This window comes from Choloepus didactylus, chromosome 1 (genome assembly GCF_015220235.1).
Source record: "Choloepus didactylus isolate mChoDid1 chromosome 1, mChoDid1.pri, whole genome shotgun sequence".
Lineage (NCBI taxonomy): Eukaryota > Metazoa > Chordata > Mammalia > Pilosa > Megalonychidae > Choloepus > Choloepus didactylus.
Genome location: NC_051307.1, coordinates 161,760,874 through 161,785,740, shown reverse-complemented (window position 1 = coordinate 161,785,740; position 24,867 = coordinate 161,760,874). Strand labels below are relative to the sequence as shown.

General features: G+C 49.4%; 1 protein-coding gene across 1 annotated transcript in view; it reads right to left on the bottom strand.

Annotated features, from left to right (window-relative positions):
* Positions 1-18,546, bottom strand: part of KY (kyphoscoliosis peptidase) — a 48,709-nt gene extending 30,163 nt beyond the window's left edge. The window contains exons 1-3 of the mRNA XM_037828057.1: positions 18,408-18,546; positions 15,097-15,159; positions 10,675-10,737 (exon numbers count right to left, since the gene is read on the bottom strand). Of these exons, the coding sequence (XP_037683985.1) occupies positions 10,675-10,737; positions 15,097-15,159; positions 18,408-18,546 (265 nt within the window). The remainder of the gene's footprint in view (positions 1-10,674; positions 10,738-15,096; positions 15,160-18,407) is intronic.
* Positions 18,547-24,867: the final 6,321 nt, after the last annotated feature.

Genomic DNA, 24,867 nt, shown 5'->3' with positions numbered 1-24,867 from the left:
GTCAATATCAGCAAAGTAGAGTTCAGAACAAGGAAAATATCAAGGATAGAGAAATGATAATGATAAAAGGGTCATAATAATCTTAAATATGTACACATGAAACAACAAAGCTGTAAAATACATGGAGCAAAAACTGATAGAACTGAAAGGAAGAATGTACAAATCCACAATTATAGGTGGGGACTTCAACACTTCTCTCTCAGTAACTGATAGAATTAGTAGGCAGTAAAACCAGCAAAGAATAGAAGAATTGGACAAAAACTATCAACTAACAGGATCTTCTTGATGTTTAAGGAATATTCCATCCAGTAACAGCAGAATTCATATTTGTTTCAGCTGCCCACAGAATTCATCAAGTTGAACCATATCCTGGGTCATAAAACCAACCTTAAGACATTTAGAAGCATTGAAATCATACAAATTGCTCTCTGATGGAATTAAACTAGAAGTAAAAATCAGAAAGATAGCTGGAAAATCTCCTCACACTTGGAAATTAAACAATGTACTTCTAATAATCAGGGATCAAAGAGAAGTCTGAAGGGAAATTAGAAAATGTTTTGAACTGAATGAAAAGAAAAATACACTATGTCAAAATGTGTGGAATGAAGCTAAAGCAGTTTTTAGAGGGAATTCTATAGCAATAAATGCTTAGATTAGAAAAGAAGAAAGGTCTCGAATCAACAACCTAAGCTTCCACTCTGAAAAGCTAGAGAAAGAATAGAAAATTAAATCCAAACTAAGCAGAAGAAAGGAAACAATATAGATAAGAGAATACTTCAGTGGAATTAAAAACAGAGTAACAATAGAGAATATTCAATGAAACCAAAAGCTGGTTCTTTGAAAATATCGGTAAAATTGATAAAGCTCTAGCCAGAGAGATCAAGAAAAAAGGAGATAACATGAAAATTGCCAATATCAGGAATGAAAAGGAGATATCACTACAGAGCCACAGATATTAAAAGAAAAACAAGAGAATACTACAGACAACTATGCACAAAAATTCTACAACTTAGATGAAATGGACCAATGTTTTTGAAAGCCAGAAACCACCAAAACTCATTCTAGTATATAACAGGAATATTCCTATATTGATTTTAAAAAATAAATTCATAATCAAAAACATTTCAAAAGAATCTAGGTCCAGATGGTTTCAATGGAGAATTCTAACAAACATTTAAAAAGAAATGACACCAATTATTCACAATCTCCTTCAGAAAACATAAGGGGATTGAACACTTCTTATTCATTTTGAATCCAACATCAATCTGATACCAAAACTAGATGAAGACTGTATAATAAAAGAACACTACAGATTAATGTCCCTCATGAATATAAATACAAAATTCCTCAACAAAATATTAGAAAATCAAATCCAGCAACATAGTAAAAGAACAATACATCAAACCAAGAGCAGTTTATCTTGGGAATGTGAGATTGGTTCAATATTCTAAAAGTCAATTAATGTAATTCATCATATTAACACTCCAAAGAGCAAAAACCACAATTTCTTATCAGTTGATGCAGAAAAAGCCAAAATTTAACATCCAATCATGATAAAAATGCTTAACAAACCAGGAATATAAGGGAACATCATTAACCTGGAAGAGTGGATCTAAAAAGCTTCTATAGCTAACAGCACATTTAATGGTGAAAAATTGAATGCTTTCCCCTTGAGACTGGGAACAAGACAGGTGTTTCCATTCTCACTGCTCTTAATAAGCATTGTACTAAAAGTTCTACCCAGTGCAATAAGACAAGAACAAGAAATAAAAGTCATACATATTGGAAAGCAAGAAATGAAACTGTCCCTATTCACAGATGACATTCTATCTACATAGAAAACCCCAAGAAATCTACAAGAAAAGCTCCTGGAACTAATAAGTGAGTTTATCAGAGTCACAGGATTCAAGGTCAGCACACAAAAGTCCATCACATTTCTATATATTGGCATGGACAACTGGAAATTGAATTTAAAAATACCATTTTACATAGCTCCAAAAATGAAATACTTAGGTATAAATTTAAAAGAATACAGACAGGAACTGTTCACTGAAAACTACAAAATATGATTCAACAAATCAAAGGAGACTTACATAAATGGGGAGACGTAACATATTCATGGATTGGAAGGCTAAACATTGTGAAGTCAGCAATTATCCCTAAGTTGAACTATAGATTTAATGCAATTACAATCAAAATCCCTGGAGGGATTGTGTAGATATAAATAAGGTGATTCTAAAATTTCTATCAAAAAGCACAGGAAGTAGAATAGCAAAACCAATTTTGAAAAAAAAGGTTGGAGGACTCCATCTGATTTTAATATGTACTGTATAGCTACAGTGATCATGATAGTGTGACCTTAGCTAAGGGATAGACATATAAATCAAAGGAACAGAATAGAGGGTCAAGGAATAGATCCACACAAATATGACAAATTGATTTTTTTCAAAGGTGCAAAGACAATCCAATTAGAAAATGGGTAAGAGACACAAACAGGTATTTCAACAAAGAAGAGATACAGGTGGCAAATAAATATGTGAAAAGATGTTCAACATCATTAGCCATTAGGGAAATAGAAATTAAAACCACAATGCAACATCACTACACACCTATTAGAAGAGCAAAAATAAAAAATAGCAATAATATACCATATGCTGACAAGGATGTGGAAAAACCGAATCTGTCATATATTGCTGGTGGGAATGTGAAATGGCACAGACACTCTGGAAAATAGTTTGGCAGTTTCTTATAAAGCCAAAACATGTCTTCACCATATCACCCAGCAATTGCACCCTTGGGCATTTCTCCCAGAGAAATGAAAACTTACGTTCCCACAAAAATCTATACTCAAATATTTATAGCAGCTCTATTCCTAATTGTCCCAAACTGGAAACAACCTAAATGTCCATCAGTGGGTGAATAGATAGATAACCTGGGGCACAGCCATATCGAGGAATACTTCTTAGCAACATAAAGGGAATTTCTAAATACATACAACAACATGGGTGACATTTTAGAAAAAGCAAAGCAATAGCAATGGAAAACAGATCAGTGTCTGTCAGGGGTGAGGAGGGAATGAGTACAAAGAAGCCACACAAGAGAACCCTTTTGGGTGATGGAACTCCTTGGTATCCTGATCTTGTGGGCGGTTACATGAACTGATACATATATGAAAACTCATAGCATTGTACACTGAAAAATTCAATTTGACTGTATGTTAATTTAAAAATTAAACTTAAAATAAAAACAAAAATACCAACCAAACAAAAATCCCAAGCAGAAGTAAAATGAAAACTTGGATGATACAGAAAGATATAAAGTAGAAAGTGAAAATCTTTTCAGGCTTCCTTTCTACATTTTAAAATCCAAAGCAGGATTACATGCTTTTGGCAATCTTCTTTCTTCATTAAATCTTTACATGTCAGTGAATATAGCTGATTCATTCTCCAGCATTGGATTTTATAGATCCTTTGAATTATTATCAAGGAATAATGATATCTCATTATTGTTTTTAACTATTTCTTTAATTTCCAGTGTGGTATTCTTTTCCTATATTTATTTCTCACTGTAAATTCTTATTTTTCAACTTGCCTATTTTCCTACTGATGTGTTATTTTTTCCTTATTGATTTTTGTAAGACCTGTCAAAGAAAATCAGCCATATGACTGTACAATATAAATTTTACTTTATGCATTTCTGAGTTCTAGGTATAATTTAGTCCTGGTCATAGAGTCAATTGCTATCTCCATCGGCAGCACATACTTCCGAGTGTCTTCTCATGGTGCATGAGGCACGGGCCTGCTCTCTTTTCCTTTCACTTTCTCCACCTGAAACACACCAAGGTGTTTTTCAAAGTGGGTGCCGAGTGGTACTAGGCTGTAAGATGCCTTGTGAGAAAAGAAGTGGGAAATGCCCATGACCCACCCCCATACATACGAAGGTCACGATAAACAATGCTCTGACAAGTCCTGCAGCAAAGAAGTCTGCTTGACCTAGTATTTGCCAAATGGTTCTATGGAACCTTTTTTTCTTTTTTGTGGAACACAGTTTGGAAAATTCTGGACTAGAACAATTTCCATAAGCTTAGAGAAGCTACAAAATTGAACAACTTATTAGTTTAGGGCTCAACAACAAACTTTTTCAATGTCCAGGTACTTCTGACCACTCCCAACTCAGCCATGTCTCTTTGTGAAAGAATCAGTCAGCTGAAAACCACAATGCTATGAAAACTCTTCTGAGTTGGAGGTACAGTCATGCTCAGATCATGGTGATGGCCTGGAAGTTCCACCCAACCCTATTTCTAATCCCTGCTCTCCTTTCTGCAATGCCTCTTCCATCTCCCATCTCAGCCGGGGGCTGATGGCTAGTGTCTCCTTCAGTCCCAGTGGCCGGCTCTGCCCCAGAGCAGTGGTGTCGGCCAGCCCTCACCTAAGGAAGGTGGCCACGCTCCCTGGACTCCCTCACCTGTGTGGCCATGTGATTCTGCTGTCATTTAGGGGTCTGGGAGTGCACTGGCACCTGCAGAGGTTTACCTGGCTCTAGGAACTGGGCCTGGGCCTGGGCACACAGTATCAAGGGGAGCAGGATTTACAACATGGCCTCATGGTTCAGAAAGGCAAGAAGTAGAGAGTTTGCCCACAATGGCATTCCTTTATCAAATCAAACTCCTAATTCAAGAAAAATATGAATTTGAACAATCCCCAACTATCTTTATAGAATTTCATTTGGAGCAAAATATAAAGTAAGAACTAAACCCTAAGTACAACCTACAGGAGGCTGTGGTAGGTTGAACTATGCACCCCAGAAAAGAAACATGTCCTTAATCTTAATCAGTTCCCATGTGTGAAGCCATTGTAAATAGGACCTTTGCAAAACGCCATTTTTAGTTAAGGTATGACCAACTGAATCAGGATGGCTCTCAATCCTATTATTGGAGGCCTTATAGAAAAGGCCACAGGGAAAAAGCCACAGGGAAGCAAGAAGCTGGAAGTCAGTGGAACTTGGAAGAGAAAGGAGAGGACTCCATCATGTGACAGAAAAGCCAAGGACCAAGGATCACCAGCAGCCAGCCCCAGAATGCATAGTCTTTGGGGAGAAAGCCTCGCCTTATCGATGTCTCCACTTTGGACTTTTCCTAGCCTCAAAACTGGGAGCCAATAAGCTTTTGTTGCTTTAGCCAACCCATTGTATGATACTTGATTTGGCAGTTGGGAAACTAAAACTGGACTGGAGTTTTCCTGGGACTGGAAAAGCTTGTGGTCAGCTGGCTGGTCTCTCTTACGGTGCCCTTCCCGGCTCTGCCAGTTGTCACCCCAATAACATTTCTGAGTTTGCAGCTTTGATTCTCTCAATAAAAACTTATTAATGACAGTTACTGCTAATCCCAAGAAGTAGCTCCCAGACCATTTTCCTAGATCCCATCAGCTCTGCTTCCTTTTCCTTAACCTCTCAGACATGAAAATGCACACAGGCAAACACTTCCTTTTACCCTGTCAGGAGGTTTTTACCACCTGACAGCTTCTTTCCAAGCCTCTTTAGGGTTGAATCAGGATTTGTCAAAAGCCCTAATTTGCTCAGAATATCTAATGCAGGGATGGCGAACAGGTTTCATTTTGTTCATTAACTCTGAGTGATTGCAAGTGGCTGCCTGGAACTTTGACTAGCTAACAAGGACTGCCCGGCATATGTGTAAGTGTGTGTGAGTGCAAGTGCATGCACGCGTGTGTGTCTGTGTATTTGTGTAGGAGCCACAGGATTTGTGTCAGGTATTTGCCACCACTAACTAAAAGTGTTCATTAACTCATTCTGTATCAGGCTGACACATTTACAACCTTGAGTCTTTACCTTGGAATTTTTTCGTGCAATAGCTGAGAGTCAGGAAAACCTCAAGTAAAGCATTTGTAATTTTAAAACACCCTTAGACCCTGGCTAGGAATTCAACAAAGCCGTGCTGTGGCTTCTGCCCAGTATGCAGCAGTCAGCCTTAGTGCAGGATGTGGTGAGCTGTGGCATCCTGGCAACAGTGTGCTAGGTGGCGGCAGGGGACGGTCCAGCTCTGTAGGACACCGATGGGGCCTTGCCCTCACTGGATACTGCTGGGCGCAGCATGAAAGCCCCACACTTTCATAGCAGCTCTAGTTATGAGATGACAATGAGTGCGCCGGAGCTCAGGGCTGAGACTTCTGGGCACCCGCCAGTGTGTGTGATGAGGGGCCTCTCTTGCAGCCCTGACTTTCTGGGACTTCCAATAGGCTTTTGCAAACACAGGGCACTTCCTGATTTCTTAACCTCCTCCTGTGTAAAGGAGCTCCATAGGATGTCTCAGGTTCAGAAACACGACAGTTGGCCCTACTGTGTGAAAAATCAAAGAAGGATGCTTCACAGAGTGTTTGCATGGGGCTAAGTGTTGATGACCTAGGAGGATGGAAGCCCCAACAGAAAAGTGACTCCTCAAAAATAACTTTTGGGGCATGACATCACAGGGGTTCCCAGTGATCACTCTCTTCTGATACAACCCACAAGCCTATTTCAGGTTAATCTTCCTAGGGCCCCCTTCCACATGAGGAGCTAAGATTTCTTGAAATCTATTGCACAAAGCCTACCATTGAATGGAGGAGGAGTGGAAAAAAAGCTGAACTACTCTGAGAGACAAGTTCTGACCAAAAGCTTGGATTCCTGTAGACACCCCAATATCATCCCATCTGGCCTGTCAGAGGGTAGGGGAAGATCAGCCCTAGGTCAGCCCTACCAGATTGGTCTTGCCATGTAGACAGGAGGTGGTATGGAGAGTGGTTAAGCCCACAGGCTTTGGGAGGACGTTGGCGTGGGTTCAACTCCCAGGCCCAGCACTCTCCAGGCAAGTCATTTAAACCTCCCTGAGCCTCAATTTCCTTGACTGCAAAATGGAGATGATAATCTACCATGGAAGGTGGTTGTGGGATTAAATGAGGTGAGCCAGGTAAAGGGCTTAGATCAATGTCTTGTGCACACTGAGTATCCACCTCTGGTGACTGTTTGTGCTGTGATACAGAGAGCTTCAGAGGAAGCTTCTCTAGGGCTGGCATGGTTCACAGAGCATGGCCCATGAAGTTCAAGGCTCACTGGATGAGTAGGAAAGTGGCACATGGAATGTTCCTGATCACTATCATCCAAAATAACAGCATGTGGTCTCTTGGAGCTGGCACCAACCTCAGTGAGGCCACCTCTGAATCCCTCTTGTTCTTCCCCTGACTTGCTCATCCTGCATCTTCCCCATCTTCACCCTCATGCTGCTCAGGTCCCCAACCTTGACTCCTCTCCTCTTTTTACACCCCAAATCCACAACACTGGCAACCCTCTCTTGCTTGGACAATCACAGTGCCTCTTAAGGGGCCCTCCTGCTTCCTCCCGCCCCCTTCTGTTTATTCTCCACCCATAGAAGGCTGCCATGGCAGCAGCTAATGACTTCTAAAGCCAGCATACTGAGGGCAGTCTCCCAGGCCCTGCAACATCTGTCTGAGACCTCTCTGACTCACCTTCTCTCACCTGGCTCAGCTGCTCCAGCCACTGTCACCTCCTCCTGATCCCTGAACACTCCTGCCTTGGGGCCTTCTTGTTGCTCCCCGCTGCTGGATGTTCTTTTCCAGATACCCATACGGCTGCTCCCTCACCTCCTTCCTTACTCAAATGTCACCTTCTCAGTGAGGGGCTTTCTCAGCTCCACTCTATTTTAAATTGCCCCCAGTGATAAGCTGAATAGTAACCCTCAAAGATGTCCATATCCTGGAACCTGTGAATGTCACCTTATAGGGCAAAAGGGATTTTAAAGATGTGATTAAGTTAAGGTCTTCAAAATGTAGAGATTATCCTGGATGATCTGGGTGGGTCTAAATGCCATTATATGTTCTTATAAGAGGGAGGCAGAGGGAGATTTGACTACAGAAGAGGAGGTGGCAGTGGAGATTGGAGAGATGCGGCCACAAGCCAAGGAATGCTGGCAGCCAGCAGAAGCTGGAAGATGCAAAAACAGATTCTCCTCTAGAGCCTCCAGAAGGTATCAGCCCGGTAGACACCTTGTCTGGTTAAACTGATTTTGGATTTCTGGCCTCCAGAGCTGTAAAAAAATAAATTTATGATGTTTTAAGCTACCAAATTTGTGGGACCTTGTTACAATAGTCAAAGGGTACTAATACACCCCCCTCCCTGCATACACACATACACCCTATCCTCCTCCTGCTTTATTTTTTTCCCAAAGCCTTATGTGACACACTATTTTACTGATTTGTAATTGTCTGTCTACCCTCATTAAGATGTCAGCTCCATGAGAACAGAAGTCTATTTTGTTCACAAAACACAGGACCTGGTTTTTGCAGAAGAAATGGACTGCAGATGGTGGGAACTCTGGCTAGGCTGCAGCCCAGGCTCCCGCAGGAGTCCTGCCATGTATGTCCCATCCCAGACCGGCAAAGGACTCTGTCCTGCTCTTAGGATGCCCAAGGCCATCTGGAAGCCTGGGATGCGTGGAGGGAGGCATGTGAGGGGCGCACACGAGCCAGACTCAGGCAGGAGCCTCTGCTGTGGAAAGCAAGGGATGTGTGAGGTGAGGCCCTTCCAGGCCCCCAACGCTACGGGGAGGGATGTGTGATGGTCTGAAGCAGTATGTACCCCAGAAAAGATCATGTTCTTAAAGTGAATCCATTCCTGTGGGTGTGGACCTGTTGTGGGTGGGACCTTTTGATTAGATTATTTCAGTTGAGGCATGCCCCAGGTGAGACTTCATCCTCTTATAAAAGAGATGAAATTCAGAGACACACACAGAGAAGCCCGCAGGAAAGAAGCCCCAGAGAAGCTAAAAAAAGAAGCTAAAAGACAGAACCTCACAGAAGCTCAGAGAGGAAGCCACTGAGGTCAGAAGCTGGAAGCAACAAAACCCAAGACAGCAGGGAGAGACCAGCAAACGCCCATGTGCCTTCCCATGTGGCAGAGGAGCTGAGCATGCCAGCAGCCAGTCTTCAGAGTCCAGGCATCGTCCTGTTGATGTCTTGATTTGGACATTTTCACAGCCTCAGAACTGTAAGCTTGTAAGTTAATAGATCCCCATTGTAAAAGTGAACTCATTTCTGGTACATCGCATTTCGTCAGCTTTAGCAAACTGAAACAGGAGGGGAGGTGGTGCAGTGCTGAGGCTGCCAGGGGCACCCACCTCTGTGACCACAGCACCCCCAGTCTCAGCTTTCTCATGTGCAAACGGGCGCAACACCACGACCCCCTCCTGGGGGTGTGGTGAGAATTAAATGAGGTAAGTGGCCACACACTCTCGTTACAGGAGATACCTCTTATTCTTGTTTTGTGCAGAGCCCTGAGCTGCTGGGTCCATTTCACAGAAGCAGTGGTGCCCTGGGCTTATCCTTGGGGTGCTCAGGGAGGGTGGCAGGTCTTGGTGGGCTGCTTCCAACCACCACGGGGTCCCTGAGGCCTGCCCTGGAGTCATATTCCCAGGAATTCTGGCCTAAAGGAATATTGATCCGGACTACAAAGAGAGCTGGCTTCCTTTTGCTGGTAAACCCGTGTTTATAGGCCCTTCCTGCACAGTGAACCAGATCTTTTCTGTGGAGCTGCTGGATTAGCCTGGTGTTTCAGACAGAAATTCATGGAGAGGCTCAGACCCTAAGGCCCACCAGAGGCCCCCTGCTTCAGGGGTTCATAACTTCCGTTCTGCATGTAATTGGATGATTTCCTTACAGGCTAGACATCAGTGCTGAGAGCAATGGTGGGGAAATCTTGTTGAAATCTATGGCTGAGCCTGTGAGAACTCTCAGACACAGGCCCCTGGTCTTTAAGGCAGAGCAGGAAGCCAAGGTGGGGTGAAGGTGGAGTGGGGGTGGGTTTCTAACCTGCACTTGCCTCCAGACATGGCCGTGGGGCCCTTCTGTCTTGACCCCTCTCATGTTTTGGGATCTGGCTGACTGTTCCCAGTATCCAGAGCCATGATGCCCTCACTTGCCTCCAGAGGCCTCAGAACTTGTTCTGGCAATGTGAGAATTCCCAAGGAAGGGCACTCTCACCCCGCCTCCCTCCCTGGCCGAGGCAAACATGCCATGAGTGCAATGGCCTGGGAAGGCTTGGTGTCAGGAGCAGAGGCCAAGGAACCGCGGTGGCTCAGGGAGGGAAGGCATGGACATCACGACCCAGCAGGCGGAGGCTGGCATCCAGGGGAGCTGCGGGACCAGAGCCGTGGGAGGGTTAACAGCTGGGGCCTTAGAAGGGGGGTGGGTGTCAGGTCGCCCCGGACCTGAGTCTGGATTGCTAAGTGATCTTGGGCACAGGACAACCTTTCCAAGCCTCAATGTCCTCATGGGAATTGCTGTGAAGTTCAATTTACATGAAAATAATGGAAACGGCTTCATGCAACACTCAACGAATGCAAGCTGTGACGATGCAATGATGATGATGATGAAAGCCACGGGCTCTGTGACCCAAGGACTTTATTTACCAATCCTCTGAGACTATGCAGCCACTCACTGCTTCCCATGGGATGTGGGGAGAGGACAGGGCACCCCTTGCAGCATCCACGGGGCAGAGAGGCCCCTGCTCCCACAGTCTGAGCTCTGCACACGATGCAGTCTCTTGAAGAGAGAGCAGATCCCAGCAGGCAGCCACTGGAGCAGAGGCCGTGGGTAGCAGCCAATCACTTACCTTGGTTGTCATGCGACGTGATGACCTGGGTCTGCTGAGGGTGCAGTTTCTCTGCCAGGTTTCCTGTGTAAGGAAGACAGAGAAGCCCGAGGTGACCACTGGGACCATGGTGGGATTTTCCCTGGGCACAGCAGGGAACTATGTGTGTCTGCAGGAGGGGTGGGCTGGTGGGGCCAAGCCCATCCACAGCCTGAGCCTCAACACATGCACACCCACATGAGCACACACACACACACACACACACACACACCCCTGGTGTGCACAGGTGTGAGCCATCATGTTCACACACATGCATGCCAAGGGAAATGACCGGGGCCTGTGTGCACACACCCCTCACACCTCAGCACAGGTTGGGTTTCTTCCAGAGCAGGCTGGTGAAGCCACCCATGATCTACATAACCACAGCCCCCAGTTTTGGTGTCACCAGGCACGGTTTCCACAGCACTCGCCCATTCAGGGATGCCTCACTGACCTTCACTCTTTCTCTGAAGGGACAGGCAGGGAGGTTCTTGGTGGAGGGGGTGGGCGGTGGGGATTGAATCATGTCTCCCACAAAAGGCACAAATGTCCTTGGGGGTGTGAATCAGGTCCCTGGTTCTGTGGAAGTGAATCCATATGTAAAAAGGACCTTTGAAAATGTTATTAGTTAAGGTGTGCCCAAACTGAATAAGGGTGGGCCTTAGTCCAATATGATGTAAGTCTTTACAAGCAAAAGAAATTGTACACAGAAGGGAAGGTCACAGGTAGAAGCCAGAAGTCAGTGGGAATCCAGAAGATAAAGAAGACATGGCCAGGGGATGGGAAAGCCAAGGAAACCAAAGATTGCCAGCCAGCCAGAATACGACCAACCCCTGCAGAAGCAAGTGTTCTAGCTTCTAAACCCATAAACCAATAAATTACTGTTGTTAAGCCAACCCCTTGTGCAGTATTTGCCATAGCAGCTGGGAAACTAGGACCGTTCTTAGCCCTATTTTAACCAGCGAGGAGCCTGCAGTTAGGTCAATGTTTTTGCCAAGGGCCCACAGCTAGGAAGGCTCAGATCCAGGACTTGAACCCCAGGCTCCCTGACTCCTGGCTCAGCCTCCAGGACACAGAACAGGCAACCTTCCTCCTACTCCACCTTAGGAGCTGAGGTGATTTGCAACTTGCTTCAGTTCCACAAAATTTGCAGGGCACCAGCCATGTGCACGCCGTCTTCACATACTAAGGATATTTATGGCCCTGGGACATAGAGCTGTCCTCAGAGCCTAGTGACATCAGGCTGCTGTTGAAAGATGGCTGTGAAGGGGGAACACAGGCCTACCTGTTCCTCCCTTGGCAAGCACAACCATTCCTACTCTGCTCCTTTACACCCACATGGCCTGGTCTTACTGAGACTACCCTTGAATCTCTGCTTCAGAGAGTGGGGAAGAAGGTCCGGGAAAGGGACAGGATTGTGGCAGCAGGGGGCTTGCCCACTGCCACTACCCTGGCCTGCCATCTCCTCCCCCTGGCCTCCTGGTGGTGTGCAGAAAGGCCGTTGGGCCCGCCGTGGACAGGGCTTCCCCATGGTGCAGTGGCCTGCAAGCGAGCATGCCTTTCGGGCCCTGGCCTGAACAGGGTGCCATTCAGATGACACCCCTTGTGCACCCAACCAGAGCTGCTACTCAATGCTTCCCACGCCTGGGCCCAAGCAGAAGCCAACAAAGGTGGGTGGGTGGAGCACCGAGCTGGGCTGGACTTGTGATCCACCAGGCAGGGTCTTGCTTCCTGGAGAAGCCTGCATGGACCAGCCTTCCCCTAAGAGCAGGCCCCCCAGCTCCCTAGGCCACTGTCAGTCAGGGGAGAGCCAGACGCATGGTGTGTGCCAAACCAGGGTGAGGTGGTACGCTGGGCCGGAGCCCCAGGCCAGACTCGGGCGAGGAGAGGGAGGCCACCTCCTGCGGGTACAGCTGGCCGCATCTCCGCTCAGCTGGCCCAGGGAAGAAAAGGATCTGGGAAGGGAATCCTCGAGGAGGGTGATTGGCTGGCACAGCTGCTGCGAGGTATTTATAGTCGGGGCTGCACAACTGGTTTCCCTGTAGCTGTTGGATGGCAGTCCCTGTGCTGCTAGGCAGAGTTCGGCCAGGACCAAGGAAAGCAGCCAATCACAGCAGGGGAAGCCAGTTGCTGGGCAAGCTTTGGGGAGAAGAGGGGAGTCGGCCCAAACACCTGCCACAGAGAAAAGTCTGGAGCGCTCTAGGCTTTCCCCACTCCCCCGCCCCTGCCTTGCCAACGCCCCAGCCCACTGAGTGCATGAGACAGCAAGAGGGGAAAATGTGCCCTTTCGGATCAACGCCATGTTTGGCCACGTTTGCGCACACTGCACCAGCACGAGCCATTAGCCACTTCCTTCTTGGATGAAAGCCGTCCAGTTACAAGGGCTGGGTGCCTTGGGCACCAGCAAGGCAGAAGTGAGAAAAGACCAGCCTCCATACCTCCACCCAGAATCTTACCATCAGAAAACACAGACAGAAGCTAGTTTAATTTCTGCACACATGCATGTCATTTGAAAAATACATGAAATTTTATTTTAAATTACATATATGGGTGGAGTGGCAGAATGATCATCTTTTCCAGGCTCAGGGTCTCTGTAGAGCCTCTCTCCAGCCCTGCATTTCCCCCAGACTCTTAGTTCTCTGGATAGTTTTGTAAGAGCCACTTTAATCATCCACTTTATTGGCTGACACACACTGGACTGAGTCCCACTTCATGTCTTTTAGAAGAGTTTTGTAATAGTCTCGAAATAGTTACTGTGCCACTTGGTGGTTTGTGGTATTTTTCCTCTACCCTTCCCCCAAACAGGAGCACTGAAGATGGTAAACCAAAAAAAGGCTGAATTCAATATATTTAAATCCTCTTTGGATGTAATAACATGCCAGAGAAGCCATAAGATCAATTCCACACATTCTAGGCAAGGTAAGAGAGAGCTGCCACAAGTGGGGAGGCCGTGTCTGTTTCCTTCCACCTAGGTGGGCTTGCCCACTCACCCACTCACCCACCGGCTTAGCATGGATACCCTGCACAGGTTGGTAGGTATTTCTGTGGCCAACAAGTCTCTGGAGATCAGATTCTTATAATTCTCACATGCCCACAGCACGGTTTTGCTAACTTTGGCATCCGCTTCACTAGAGCTAAAGCTGGCATGTCTACCATCCCACCGACTCTGACAGCAAGGTCAAAGAAGCTACTGCACCCATGCATGCCTGTCAGCCATGCTACAGAGGGATGGTCTCTGGGGCAGGGGTGGGGTGGCAGGTTGACGATGACTGCTACATATGCACTGGGTAGGGGACGCAGCAAGCTGCTCAACCCCAGGGAGTCAAGACTCTACTGAAGTGAATGGTGTTATGATTATAGGCAGTTTAATGCAGCCCCACACGGGCAGGGATTCATGACTATCTGTTCATATCCCTAACAATCAGAACCATGGCTGGCACAAAAGAAGTACTACAGATATTTGTTGAGGGAATGAAAGAATGAATTTACTTTTAGGACGTCACCTTTCCCTTTCAAAAGCCACAGAAGAGTGGCAGGGCATAGATTTGGTCTTGTCCACTCACTGAACCGAATGCTCCAGAACTGAGTTTTCCCATTTGTAGAGGGTCACGGAGCCTGGCATTTGATGAGCCAGTCATCTGATCTGGGGGCTCACACAGCCAGGACCTGACAGAGCCCCCATTGGGGGTCTGGGAGTAGAAGTCTGATTCTATTAGAATTCTCACTCGACCACAGAGCAGTTTCAGTGATGTTTGTCCCTGGACACTGGACTGTGAATATCTGGAGGGCACCAAATGAGGCCCATTAGAGCCTGCCCACTCACGGCATTCCCAGGGAGATCCTGGGTCTGCAGGGTGACAGACACCAGCATCAGAGAGAGAAGGCTTTGGAAGCCAGCTTCACTCAGACCTTCCTTGTTGTCTTCTGGGTCCCAGACCAGCACGCAGCTGCAGAACCCTTGACTGGCATCTCCCAAGCCTTTATCCCAAGGCAGGCCACTGTCCTTTCTGTTCTGGACATTTTTTAAAAAGATCGGTGCTCTGCATGGCCCAGGCAGCTCTGTTTCCCATGGGAACACAGTCAAACCTCACCATCCAAAATGATGCCAAGCCAGTCCCTATAGCTCACCCAGGCCAGCAAACGAGTGGGTGTGCAAACATACAACATGGCTTCCCACCCAGGAAGCCTCCAGGAAAACAGGGGCCCTTTTCCTCCAGGAAAACAAGTGGAAAACTTTCCAGGGTCACAGTGGCCCTAGAGGCCTGGCTGAGTCATGAGTGGCAACTTTCTGAGCGATTAAACATCTAGGGGCCAGTCTTCAAATGAATGAATGAGTGAAACCAGTCCTTTTTCAATGTGTTGAATTCCAGAGACTGAAAAGAAAGTAAAATGAAAAAGATTTACCATGAAGATTGTTTCCTTCTAATTTCTGCCATCTTCGGATTCCGTTTCCAACACCCTGGAATCCTGAGAAATAACAAGGATTGGCATGAGACTCTGTGGTGGAGGGTCCCAGGCAAAGTGGGGGATGTAGTAGGGGCAGAGTTATCTGGGTTAGAGTAGGGCTGTTGGAACTCGGCTCTCTTGGGATCCTAGTGAGTAAGATGCTCTTGGAGAATGGATACAACCCTCAAATTTTACAACATTTTCTGAAGCGTTAAAACAGTAGCTTTCAAAGGTGGAGGGTTGGTTATCAGGATCACCAGGGAGAATTTTTACAATATGGATGCCCATTTTCTGCTCCCACATCCCCATCGCATAAACGGTATTTTAGAAGACATTTACCATTCATTTTGTCTGCCTGTTTCTGAACTTAGTGAAGTCTCTGCTTTTAGGGTCTTGTCTTCAGAGGTTGCGGGGGGGGGGGGGGGGGACCAAAAATGCCAGCTACTTGTGTTCCCAGGCTCCCTTGCAGCTAGAGCAGGGACATGTGTGGCCTGGCCATGGCCAATTAGATGCACTTTTGTGTGACTCCATCTTGGGACCTAGTGATGCAATAGGGAAGGGAACCGAAACTCTCTTTCTGGCAGCGGGTGGAAGTGGTGACTGCAAGGTCGAGTTCCTGGCACAGAACTAGCATACATTCTGGCAGTGGTAGTGGCTGCAATAAAATCAAATTCCTGGCACTGAAGGAGCATCTATTGCTCCTTGATGGCAGTGGGGGTTTCCTCACCAGATCAGCTATACGGCACACTTTGGGACACTGTTTCTAGAAGCTCGCCTCCAGCCTGGTTCTCCAGCCCTTTAAATCACTCAGAGGCCCCCAATCCCTTTGTAACATCCTTCTTTCCTGCAGAGTCCTCTACAGCCAGTGTCAGTGGCTTACTACTTGGAGCTTTCACTGACACAGTTTATTGAGGGGAATGCACAATTTGCATGGACTTTTGGGATAAAACCGAAGACTTCAGTTCTTTAGGCTACCTCCTCCACTGCCAGGAGATACAAGAACTCTCCTCTCTGCTAGGGGATGAGGGCTTTCATATTTACAAGAAGCGCTATTCTAAGGAAATGGCTTGGAAAATGTTAGGACACCACAGGGAATTGGAGAGAGTGTACTCTGGCTTTGCAAGCCAAAATGTCTGGAGACCCAGCTTGTCCACACTCTCCTCATCCCTCCAACTCCTTTCTAGTCACAAGGCCACAGCAGAAGTGCCACTTGCTTTGTACTTCACCCAGTTCTTTGCCATATGACAGTAACTGTGCTTCACTCTTTGCTGACTTGAAGATAGGCCCTCCCCCTTTGCAGAGCTGAGGACTATCTGCTCCCCAACTGTGGACCAAGAGAAGCCGCCTGGAGGTGGGCATGGGATTATTTCAGATCTTGCACACAAAAGGGAGGCCTTGGAAGAAGCTGGCTTTGTTCTGACTCTTCCTTCCCTTGGCCTGTGTTGTGAGCAGTGGACCTGCAAGCTGCTTAGCTGGGGGTTGCCTGGACATCATCACTGCCCAGTAGACCTTGGAGGCAAGCACTCTCCTTTTTCTCTGCTCTGGTGCACAAAACTGTGAGTAAGTGACACAGGCCTCTCTCTGTCATACAGTCTTGGAGAAGCCTCCACCAGGAAAATAGCTGGAGAAGAAAATCAGCAGAAAGGACTCAGTAAGCAGGGGTTGTTTTCCCGGAGTCATAGCCATGAATGTGATGTACACTGGTCTGGGATCACGGGGGTCTGTGCTAGGCAGCAGGCACCTCTCAAGGCAGCCCCAATACCTGGCTTCTCTGCATCCCTCCCCTACTCTATACAGTGTCAGAGCTCTAAGGAGAGATATGAACAGAGGGGTACTGGGAGGGTGGGACTTGAGGGCTAGCATGGAACTGGGTCTCAGAAGGAGCTTCTGGTCCTGCCACACACTGGGAGAGGCCTTCTGGACTCCGGGGCATGGATAGGAGTAGCTCATTTCCATAAAGGAGCCCATGACCTCTGCTGATTACAAGTACTATGGGTGTAATTTCCCCTCCTTCCAGGATCATCTCTGAGAACTAAAGAACCAACTAATCAAAACAACTCCTGGCCCCCAAATCTCTCCCAAGACCAGAGCTCCTGTCAACCTTTCAGCCCTCCGGAAGTTATTTCTTACCCTGCCTGCCTCCCCAAGAGGTCCCCCAGGGATTTTGGGGGCAGATCCAGCCTATATGGCCGGCAGGGGCAAGGCCATCCAAGGCACCATTGCTTTAGCAGGGTAGGTATGAGGTGGATGTTAACTGCACACAGGGTTTAACGGGACACAAAAGTTGGGGACAGAAGAGCAGCAGAAACAGGGTCTCTGGTGCTGGGGCAGGAGGGGGAGGTGGGAGCCATTTTATTGTGTGGCCTGTCAAGAATTGGCCTGCTCCCAAGAACTGGCGCACAGTCAGCCTAGTGCACCCTTATGCCAGCCTCCGCAAGGGCCCCTGAGAGCTTCATCCCATGGATCTGAGACCCCAAAGTTCCCAGACTCCTGAGGAGCTTATTTAAACCTCCATTATTATCCATCTATAATTTCTATATATCGTGTCAAGTCCCCTGGAGAATAGAGGCCTGGGTCCGGCTTTCTGACATCACTCCGTAAATAGTCACTTGAGTTCACCAGCCTACCTTCCCCTAAAGTCTGTAAGACAACTAAAACTAAGGGATAGTCAAAATGGGGGTGGTGGGGTGTCAGATTTCAACTCTCACCCTACCCACGACTGTGTCCCTTTTACACCTTTTATGCCTTCTATCTGTACAAGCCAGGGAGAGTGGCTCAAAAATGGGAAACTGAGGCCATGAGCTGTGCAAGATCGTAAAGGGAGTCCCTTCTTGAAGCTCTGCTTCTTCTCCAGCACAGGTCCACTCACAGATTCCTCTGGTCCCCAGTCCCCTGCCGTGTGCCCTGTTGGGGAGCAGGACTCGGGCCACACAGGGATCTGGCCTGAAATTCTCCCTCCTTCTTCCAGAGCATCTTTAAAACCTGACCTGCACCCTTCACGAAGTGGGAGGCAACAGGCTCCCAGGGGTGACGGCGCGCACGGAATCACCCTCAGGCATGCACGGGGAGTCAAATCTGGGGCAATCACGCGGCTACGCGTTGCCACCGGACGCCGGTGCCACGGCGCGGAGGAGCAGGCAGCCGTGGGGAGAAGGTTGGGTTCGCTGACCTCGCTCGGGGTCGCGTGGGGCGCCCCCCGGCGGGCGGGCCTTGGGGCGAGGAGGCCGAGGTGCCCCGGCTGCCGGGGGCCCGGGCCGAGCGCACGTTACCTCCTCGGTGCTGCAGCAGCAGCGCGCCCGGGTCCGCCTGCCGGTCCGAGTGCGTGCCCTGCGCAGCGCGCCGCTTCTCCGAGTGCACTATCAGCAGCATGTCGATGGACACGGCGTTGCTGTCCTTCTTCAGCTCCATGATGCCGCCTCTCTCCCGGCCGGCGCTCCGCGGCCGCTCGCGAGGTTGCCTGCGCTGCAAATGGCCCCGTGCGTGCCGCTGCCCGGCGCGGGAGAGGGCGAGGGCGCGGGAGAGGGCGCTCCCTCGCCGCCCAAGCCGCTGGGCGCCGCGTTTCGCTGACTCTGCCAAACACGCCATTAGGGCCCGCCCGGGAGGGCGCTACCCTGATGAAGCTGTTCTAAGTCACCTTTGAAAGGAAATCCCCGGGCCGAGTCGTGACCTGCACCAGAGGCCGCAGCCGGCAGAGGCGACCGGTTCCAGAGCTCCCCCTCCCCGCTCCTCCTGCGGGATCTTGAAGCGCTTGTCCTGGCCTCCAGGACTAGTCTAGGACAGGCCAAGCGCTGCCCTGTTCCCGCGATCCCCGCGGTCCCTCGGAGGGCTTGAAGCAGACCTCAGAGACCCCCCCACCGGCAAATGGAATCGCGCAGTGTTGCCAACAGTCGAAAGACAGCTGGGAGTGGGGTGGGGGTGGGGGTGGGGGTCCAGACTGAATTGCAAGGGGTGGAAAAGTTGGCCAAATTTGGGCCTCGGTCCCACTCATTTCCCGGGTGGGTTGTGGAGGTTGACAGCTCCCTCTGTAGGAGGGAGCTGGGTGGGGATGTTGAGGTCAGGACCTTCCCCCTGGTTGCAGCCCCACCGAAACTTGAAACATGCCTACTGGGTATCAGCCTAACAGTCTTCTCCCTCCCGAGGTGAACGTCTTAAAATCTCTGTTCCTTGTAGAGGCCTGTCTCCTGCCCTGGAAGGGAAGGGAGAGGGCCAGAGGAGGGGCGGGACGGGGCAGAAGAAGAGGTGGGGAGAGGAGGCAGTGGGGCACAGAGAGCAGCCTGCCCGCTCTGCTGTCAGGGGGGGGACCTGAGAGACCATTCTATTTTTGTCAGGGCCTGGCCTGCCCAGGCAGCAGCAGCAGCAGCTTTTGGCTACAGGTCTCAGGAGTGTTTACAGCAGCATCTGCCTGGTGGCCCTTGGCACTATGGGCCCACCGGGCTGGGGACAGTCACCTAACCTGAGTTTCCACCACGAATCAGTGACACCCTCGCCTTGCCGCATGGTCCCCGAGAGCTTCTGCCTTCCCTTTGAAGGCAGCCTGGTGTTGTGCAGTCCTGGGAACCAATCCCAGCTCTGCCACGTGCTGGCTGTGTGACCTTGGGCAAATCACTTTCTCTTCATTTTCTCGCCTGTATCATGATGATACTAAAAATTCTTACAGAGTTATTGTGAGAATTACATGCATGTAAGGTGCCTGGCGCATAGTGAGCTGTCTCGAATGGTAGCTGTAATGACCTCATTTTCAGGGTGAGGAAGTGGACAGGTGAGGTGATGAGTAAGCCAGTGGTGTTGCTGGGGGTCACAGCTGAGTTCGCACCTCTGACTCGGAAAGTCTTTCCCCTGTTGCCTATGGCTCGCAGTTTGGTTGCACATAAAGGCTGCCACCCATCACATCACGCCCCTTAGGCAACGGTTGAAAGGAGAGGTCACTGGCTTTGGAGAATGTTGAACTGGAGTCCCTGGAGAGTGGGCCCATGGACAGGTGGAAGTGAGCGACTGATTCCCAAAGCTAGTGAATCCTGTACTTTCCTGTCCTGTCTGGATGTATGCCTGTACACACACACTCAGACACATGCTCACAAGGCTGGGTGGGAGGTGGCTAAACCTGGCTATTCTCTAGATGGCTGGGGGGGGGGGGGGGGAAGAACTATGGATTTCTCAAAGTTCCTGGCATCTCAGCAGTTGCATGGGCAGTTCACCACTCCTGGTGCCCCCCAACTGGCTTGTGACAGTCATACCTCAAGCCTCCAAGAGCCGGGTTGTCTGAAGCGCAGACACCAACAGAAGCTCCTATACAAAACCTTTATTGCTCCATGGGGTCAAGTGGGGGTGGCAGGGATGCCAAAGCCCTCTGACCTGACATTTGCATCCTCCCTGTCCCATAACCCTACTGTCCCTGCCCTTTTGGGAAGTGTCACTCTTAGGACACTGGTTCTGGGAGGAGATGATCACCTGGGATAGGTGGTTAGGGAAGAAGCCCAGGGAATGGGTGGCATAAGGACTCTTGGAATCAGCAGCCAGTTGGTGAAGAGAAAGAAAGGGAAGACCATGCCTGCCCGAGATCCAGGGCCTCCTGCCACTCTGATTTGTCTGAGAATAGATCCTTTGGAGCAAGGTTTCCCAACCTCACCTCTACTGACATTTTGGACAAGATAATTCTTTTCTTGTGGGGAGCTATCTCATGCATTGTAGGATAGTAACAACATCCCTGATGTCTACCCTCTAGTGTCAGTAGCACCCCACTTCTCAGTTGTGCCAACTCAAAATGTCTCCAGACATTGCCAGATGTCTCCTAGGGGACAAAACTGCCACCCCATTGAAACCCTGCTTTGGAGCAAACTCCTGAAATAGAAGCTGCATCACCTTGACTGCTCCAGGAGGGTGCTGCTGCTCTGGGTACTCTGGCTGCCTGGCACCCTGACCCCCTTGCTGGAGACCCTACCCATGGCGGCCTGTCCAGCCCGCAGCTTCTTGGGGTCTGCAGAGCTGCTTGCTGCCAGGAGCAGGGACAGAAAGATGAGATGCTCCATTCACTCCCTATCCCCCAACTCCCCACCTCTGGCTTCAGTTGGCCCAACTCCTTCTCTTCATTCCCACTGTGGAGTGGAAACTCTACAGGGAGGGGCATGAGGCTGAGGGCATTTGGATGTACCAGGGAAGGGGAAAGGGAGCAGAAGAGGAAACTGAGGCTACTAAGGTATCATTCAGATAGAGCTTCTGTCCCTCCTGCTCACTGCACTACAACCCTGACCCTGTCCCACTTGCTCCCAAACCAATAGGACAAAAAACAGACCTTCAGTCTGCAGTTCACACCCTGGGCCCAGCCTCCTTCTATAGATCCATCTCTTCCTCTTGCCCTGCCAAACCCACTTGCGCTGCAGCCAGGGCCATCTCCTCCACTGCCCCAAATACACCTGCCCTTTCTGCAGCTAGGCTTCTCTCGCCATTCCAGCCCTTCCATCCTGCCACCGTCTTGAACAACACGAAGGCCCTCTGTGTTATGACATAGTCACTTATCTGCCTCCTTGTCTCAGGATCTGACACACCTAGGGCTGCCTTCATTCTTGGGCAAAACTTTAATTATTTTATATTTGGAAGTTTCAGGATGCCGAAAGAGGTCTGTCAAGATAGCTGTTTTGTCCATTTTATCCTCTGTCAAATTTAAGGCTCCGATGTGCCCAGCTGTCACCCTCACTGCTTGAAGGAGATCTGTCAGTTGCCTGAATGGTCTGGGCCCTAAGCTGGCTCTGCTGTCCTGGAGACTGGGAGTGGTTGACACTGGGAGGGCTTGCTCCTGGCAGTTGGGACCCTTGTCAGAGAAAGGTGTGTCCTGTCTCCTGGTATCACTTTTCCTCAAAAATAGTAATTCCTCTGAGACCATGAATTGTGTGTGTGTGTGTGTGTGTGTGTGTGTGTGTGTGTAGCCTCTCGGGGGTCCCAGTTGGCAAATTTCTTTCTTCTCTAAGGAGACAGCGGGCAAGTCAATACAGAAAGGCTTTTAGCAGGGATTTGCAGATAGTGCATGCTTTTCTCCATTGTTGCAGCAGGGAAGGGGCACACAGAGAGTGGGAAATTTAGTGAGGAGCAACAAAGTCTCAGTTCTTCATTCCTTCAGCTTCCCCTAAAATGGGTGAATTGTTAAATGGACTACCAGATATACAGGGGATTTCCCAGCAACATTTTGACATTTGGTGTCAGCTTCTCACGGCCTCTTGACCAGCCTAGCTTGGCTTGCTCCCACTTCTGGGTCTTTGTGATTGTTGTTACCACTTCTTGGAAAAAAGCCATTCTGGACCTCCCTGGCAAGTGTAGTCTAACCATCCTTCAAGGCTAGGCGTGGGCCCTCTCCTCCACCCGGAAGCCTCCATGGCCATCCCAGTCCTCTGAGATCTCAGGGTTGCCATGTCTCTGCAGTGCCTCTCTTTTTATCCACCCCACTAGTTAATTGGAACTCAGAGGATTGTCCCAGCTCTGGCCCCACACACCCCAAATTTAGAAAACTTGCCAGTCTCCACCTCCTGGAGTAATTATGCCAGGCAAAAGGAAGTATCCAGACACCTCCTAGCAGTGTGACCTTAGGCAAAGTACTTAACCTCTCTGAGCCTCAGCTTTCCTCCTCTGTCAAATGAGTGAGGGTGGTGTTGGGTTTAAACTAGAGAAAGGGCTTAGCTGTGGCTTAGTTATAGCTCCGGCAGCTTGTGTTCTGGGCAGACCCCTGTCTGGGTCCCACTCTTGAGGAGCCTCATGGCTGTGTTTGCACAATGGGGTTGGAAGTGTAGGGGGAATTAAAGGCGTCCCTGAACCCGTATGGAACGGGAGGTTGCCTTCCTTCCCTGGCTCACTGCTTGGTGTACCAGCCCTGCCATGGTTTCCAGTCCTTGAGGAACTGATGTCAGATCCGTGCAGCCGCAGCCTCATCAGCAGGAGCGAGGGCTCAGCACGGCGCTTCCTCCTGCCTGATGATGCACTCTGGGAACACCCTGCACGCATTTTCTCAGTCTGTGGGATGTGCCCTCCTAATATCTCCATTTGATAGATGAGAAAACTGAGGCTCAGAGAACTCAGGGGACTGAGGGTTCCACAGGTGTCTCACAGGCTGCAAGTGGCACCCTAATTATTGACACCCCAGTCTGTATGACTCCAAAGCTCATGTGTTGAACCGCCCCCCCCACACACACACTGATATGACCGTCACATGCCTGTGAGCTGAGGCTGCCTAGCGTCCAGACCAAGGGGAAGAGCAGCTGCCAGCTGCAGGGGAGACTCTGAGTTGTCATGACGAACACACCTAGAGCCAGGGGACCAATTTCTTTGAGCTCCAGTGCTGAGCTGGGCCTTTGAGGACAGATTTCCCTGGCTCTGGAACATCAGTGCAGGGAGGACTGGTGGTGGTGGTAGGAGAAAAAAGCTGGTAGCTAGGACATTCCACGATCTCAGAAGCAGTGAGGCAGCCCTGCTAGGGACAGTGAGGGAGGCAGGGGTCTTCCATTTTCACAGACGATAAAAGGAATCTTGTGCTGCAGTAGCTCCAGGGTATTAAACTGTAAAGAGGGCTTTAGAGATCTGCTTGGTTCGCTGTGAGGATGCAGCCCATTCCCAGCTTCTTCTCAGCACCCTACTATGTGCAGTGCCAATAGGATGATTAAAAGGAAAGCACAGAGGAGGAGCTACTTGGTGGAGGTGACATCTAAGCAGCCTCCTTAGGGATGAGTGAGAAGGAGAGAAGGGCAGAGGGCTTTCCAGGCAGAGTTGCAGCCTGGGGTGGGCAAGTGCTGGAGGAGGGAGAGAAGATGGCTCATGGCAGGGCAGTCTGGTTGGCTCTGCTGTTCTGGGAGGAAGGGAGGGGGCCGCTGAGAGCAGCCAGGGCCAGTCTGAGTTGAGAACTGCTGTGGTGGGACCCCTGCAGCCCATCTGAGCAGTGATGCATGGATGCATGTCATCGTGCATGGGGATGGAAGAGCAGGGAACAGTCACGAGGGTGAAGGGGCAGGTCTGACTGTCACCGTGGGCATGATCACTACCAGAGATTGACCTTCTAGGGAAGGTGCTGGGCAAAGGGGTAATGGTATGAAAAGATAAACATCAAATGCATGTGCTGCATAAGAAAAGGGGCATCTGGGAGTGTGGGGTGGAGTGCCTTGGTAAGGTGGGACCCTGGGCTCAGAGGGAGAGGACAGGCAGGTGCCAGGCCCTGGTTGGAGTGGGCAGGTGAGCACTCCACCCCAGCTAAAGGGCCAGCCCCCAGCTCCATCTCCAGACACAGGTGGCCACCCTGCATGAGCTGGGTGAGGGATTTCCACATGAGGTCCAGTGAAGTAGACTGCTCCCTTCCCTAACTGGTGGAGATCCCATTCTATGAAGAATTGCAGCTATTTGCAAGAACGGCTTCCTATTTAGGCCTGATTACCATGTACCTCTGCGTTTCATTATGCATGTGCCAGCCTTGCTGGGTGGTCAGTTTGTGAAGACAACATGAAGTCTATTGAGTTTGTTCTCCCAAGTTGAAGGACCAGAGGGAACACCTGTGAAACACTTCTTCTGTTGCTTTGGGAGGGACCAGACTCAGGCTCTCTGAGAGGAAAGAGCAGGGTTAAGTGAGGTATGCAAGCCCCGAGGTCTTCAGGAATGTTCTGCCCAGTGGGTGGGCAAGGGAGCTTATATCAAAGAATGGCCTAGATATCCTGATCCCTTTATATGCTCTCTGGTGGGTGATGCTGGCTTCAAGGGGACTGA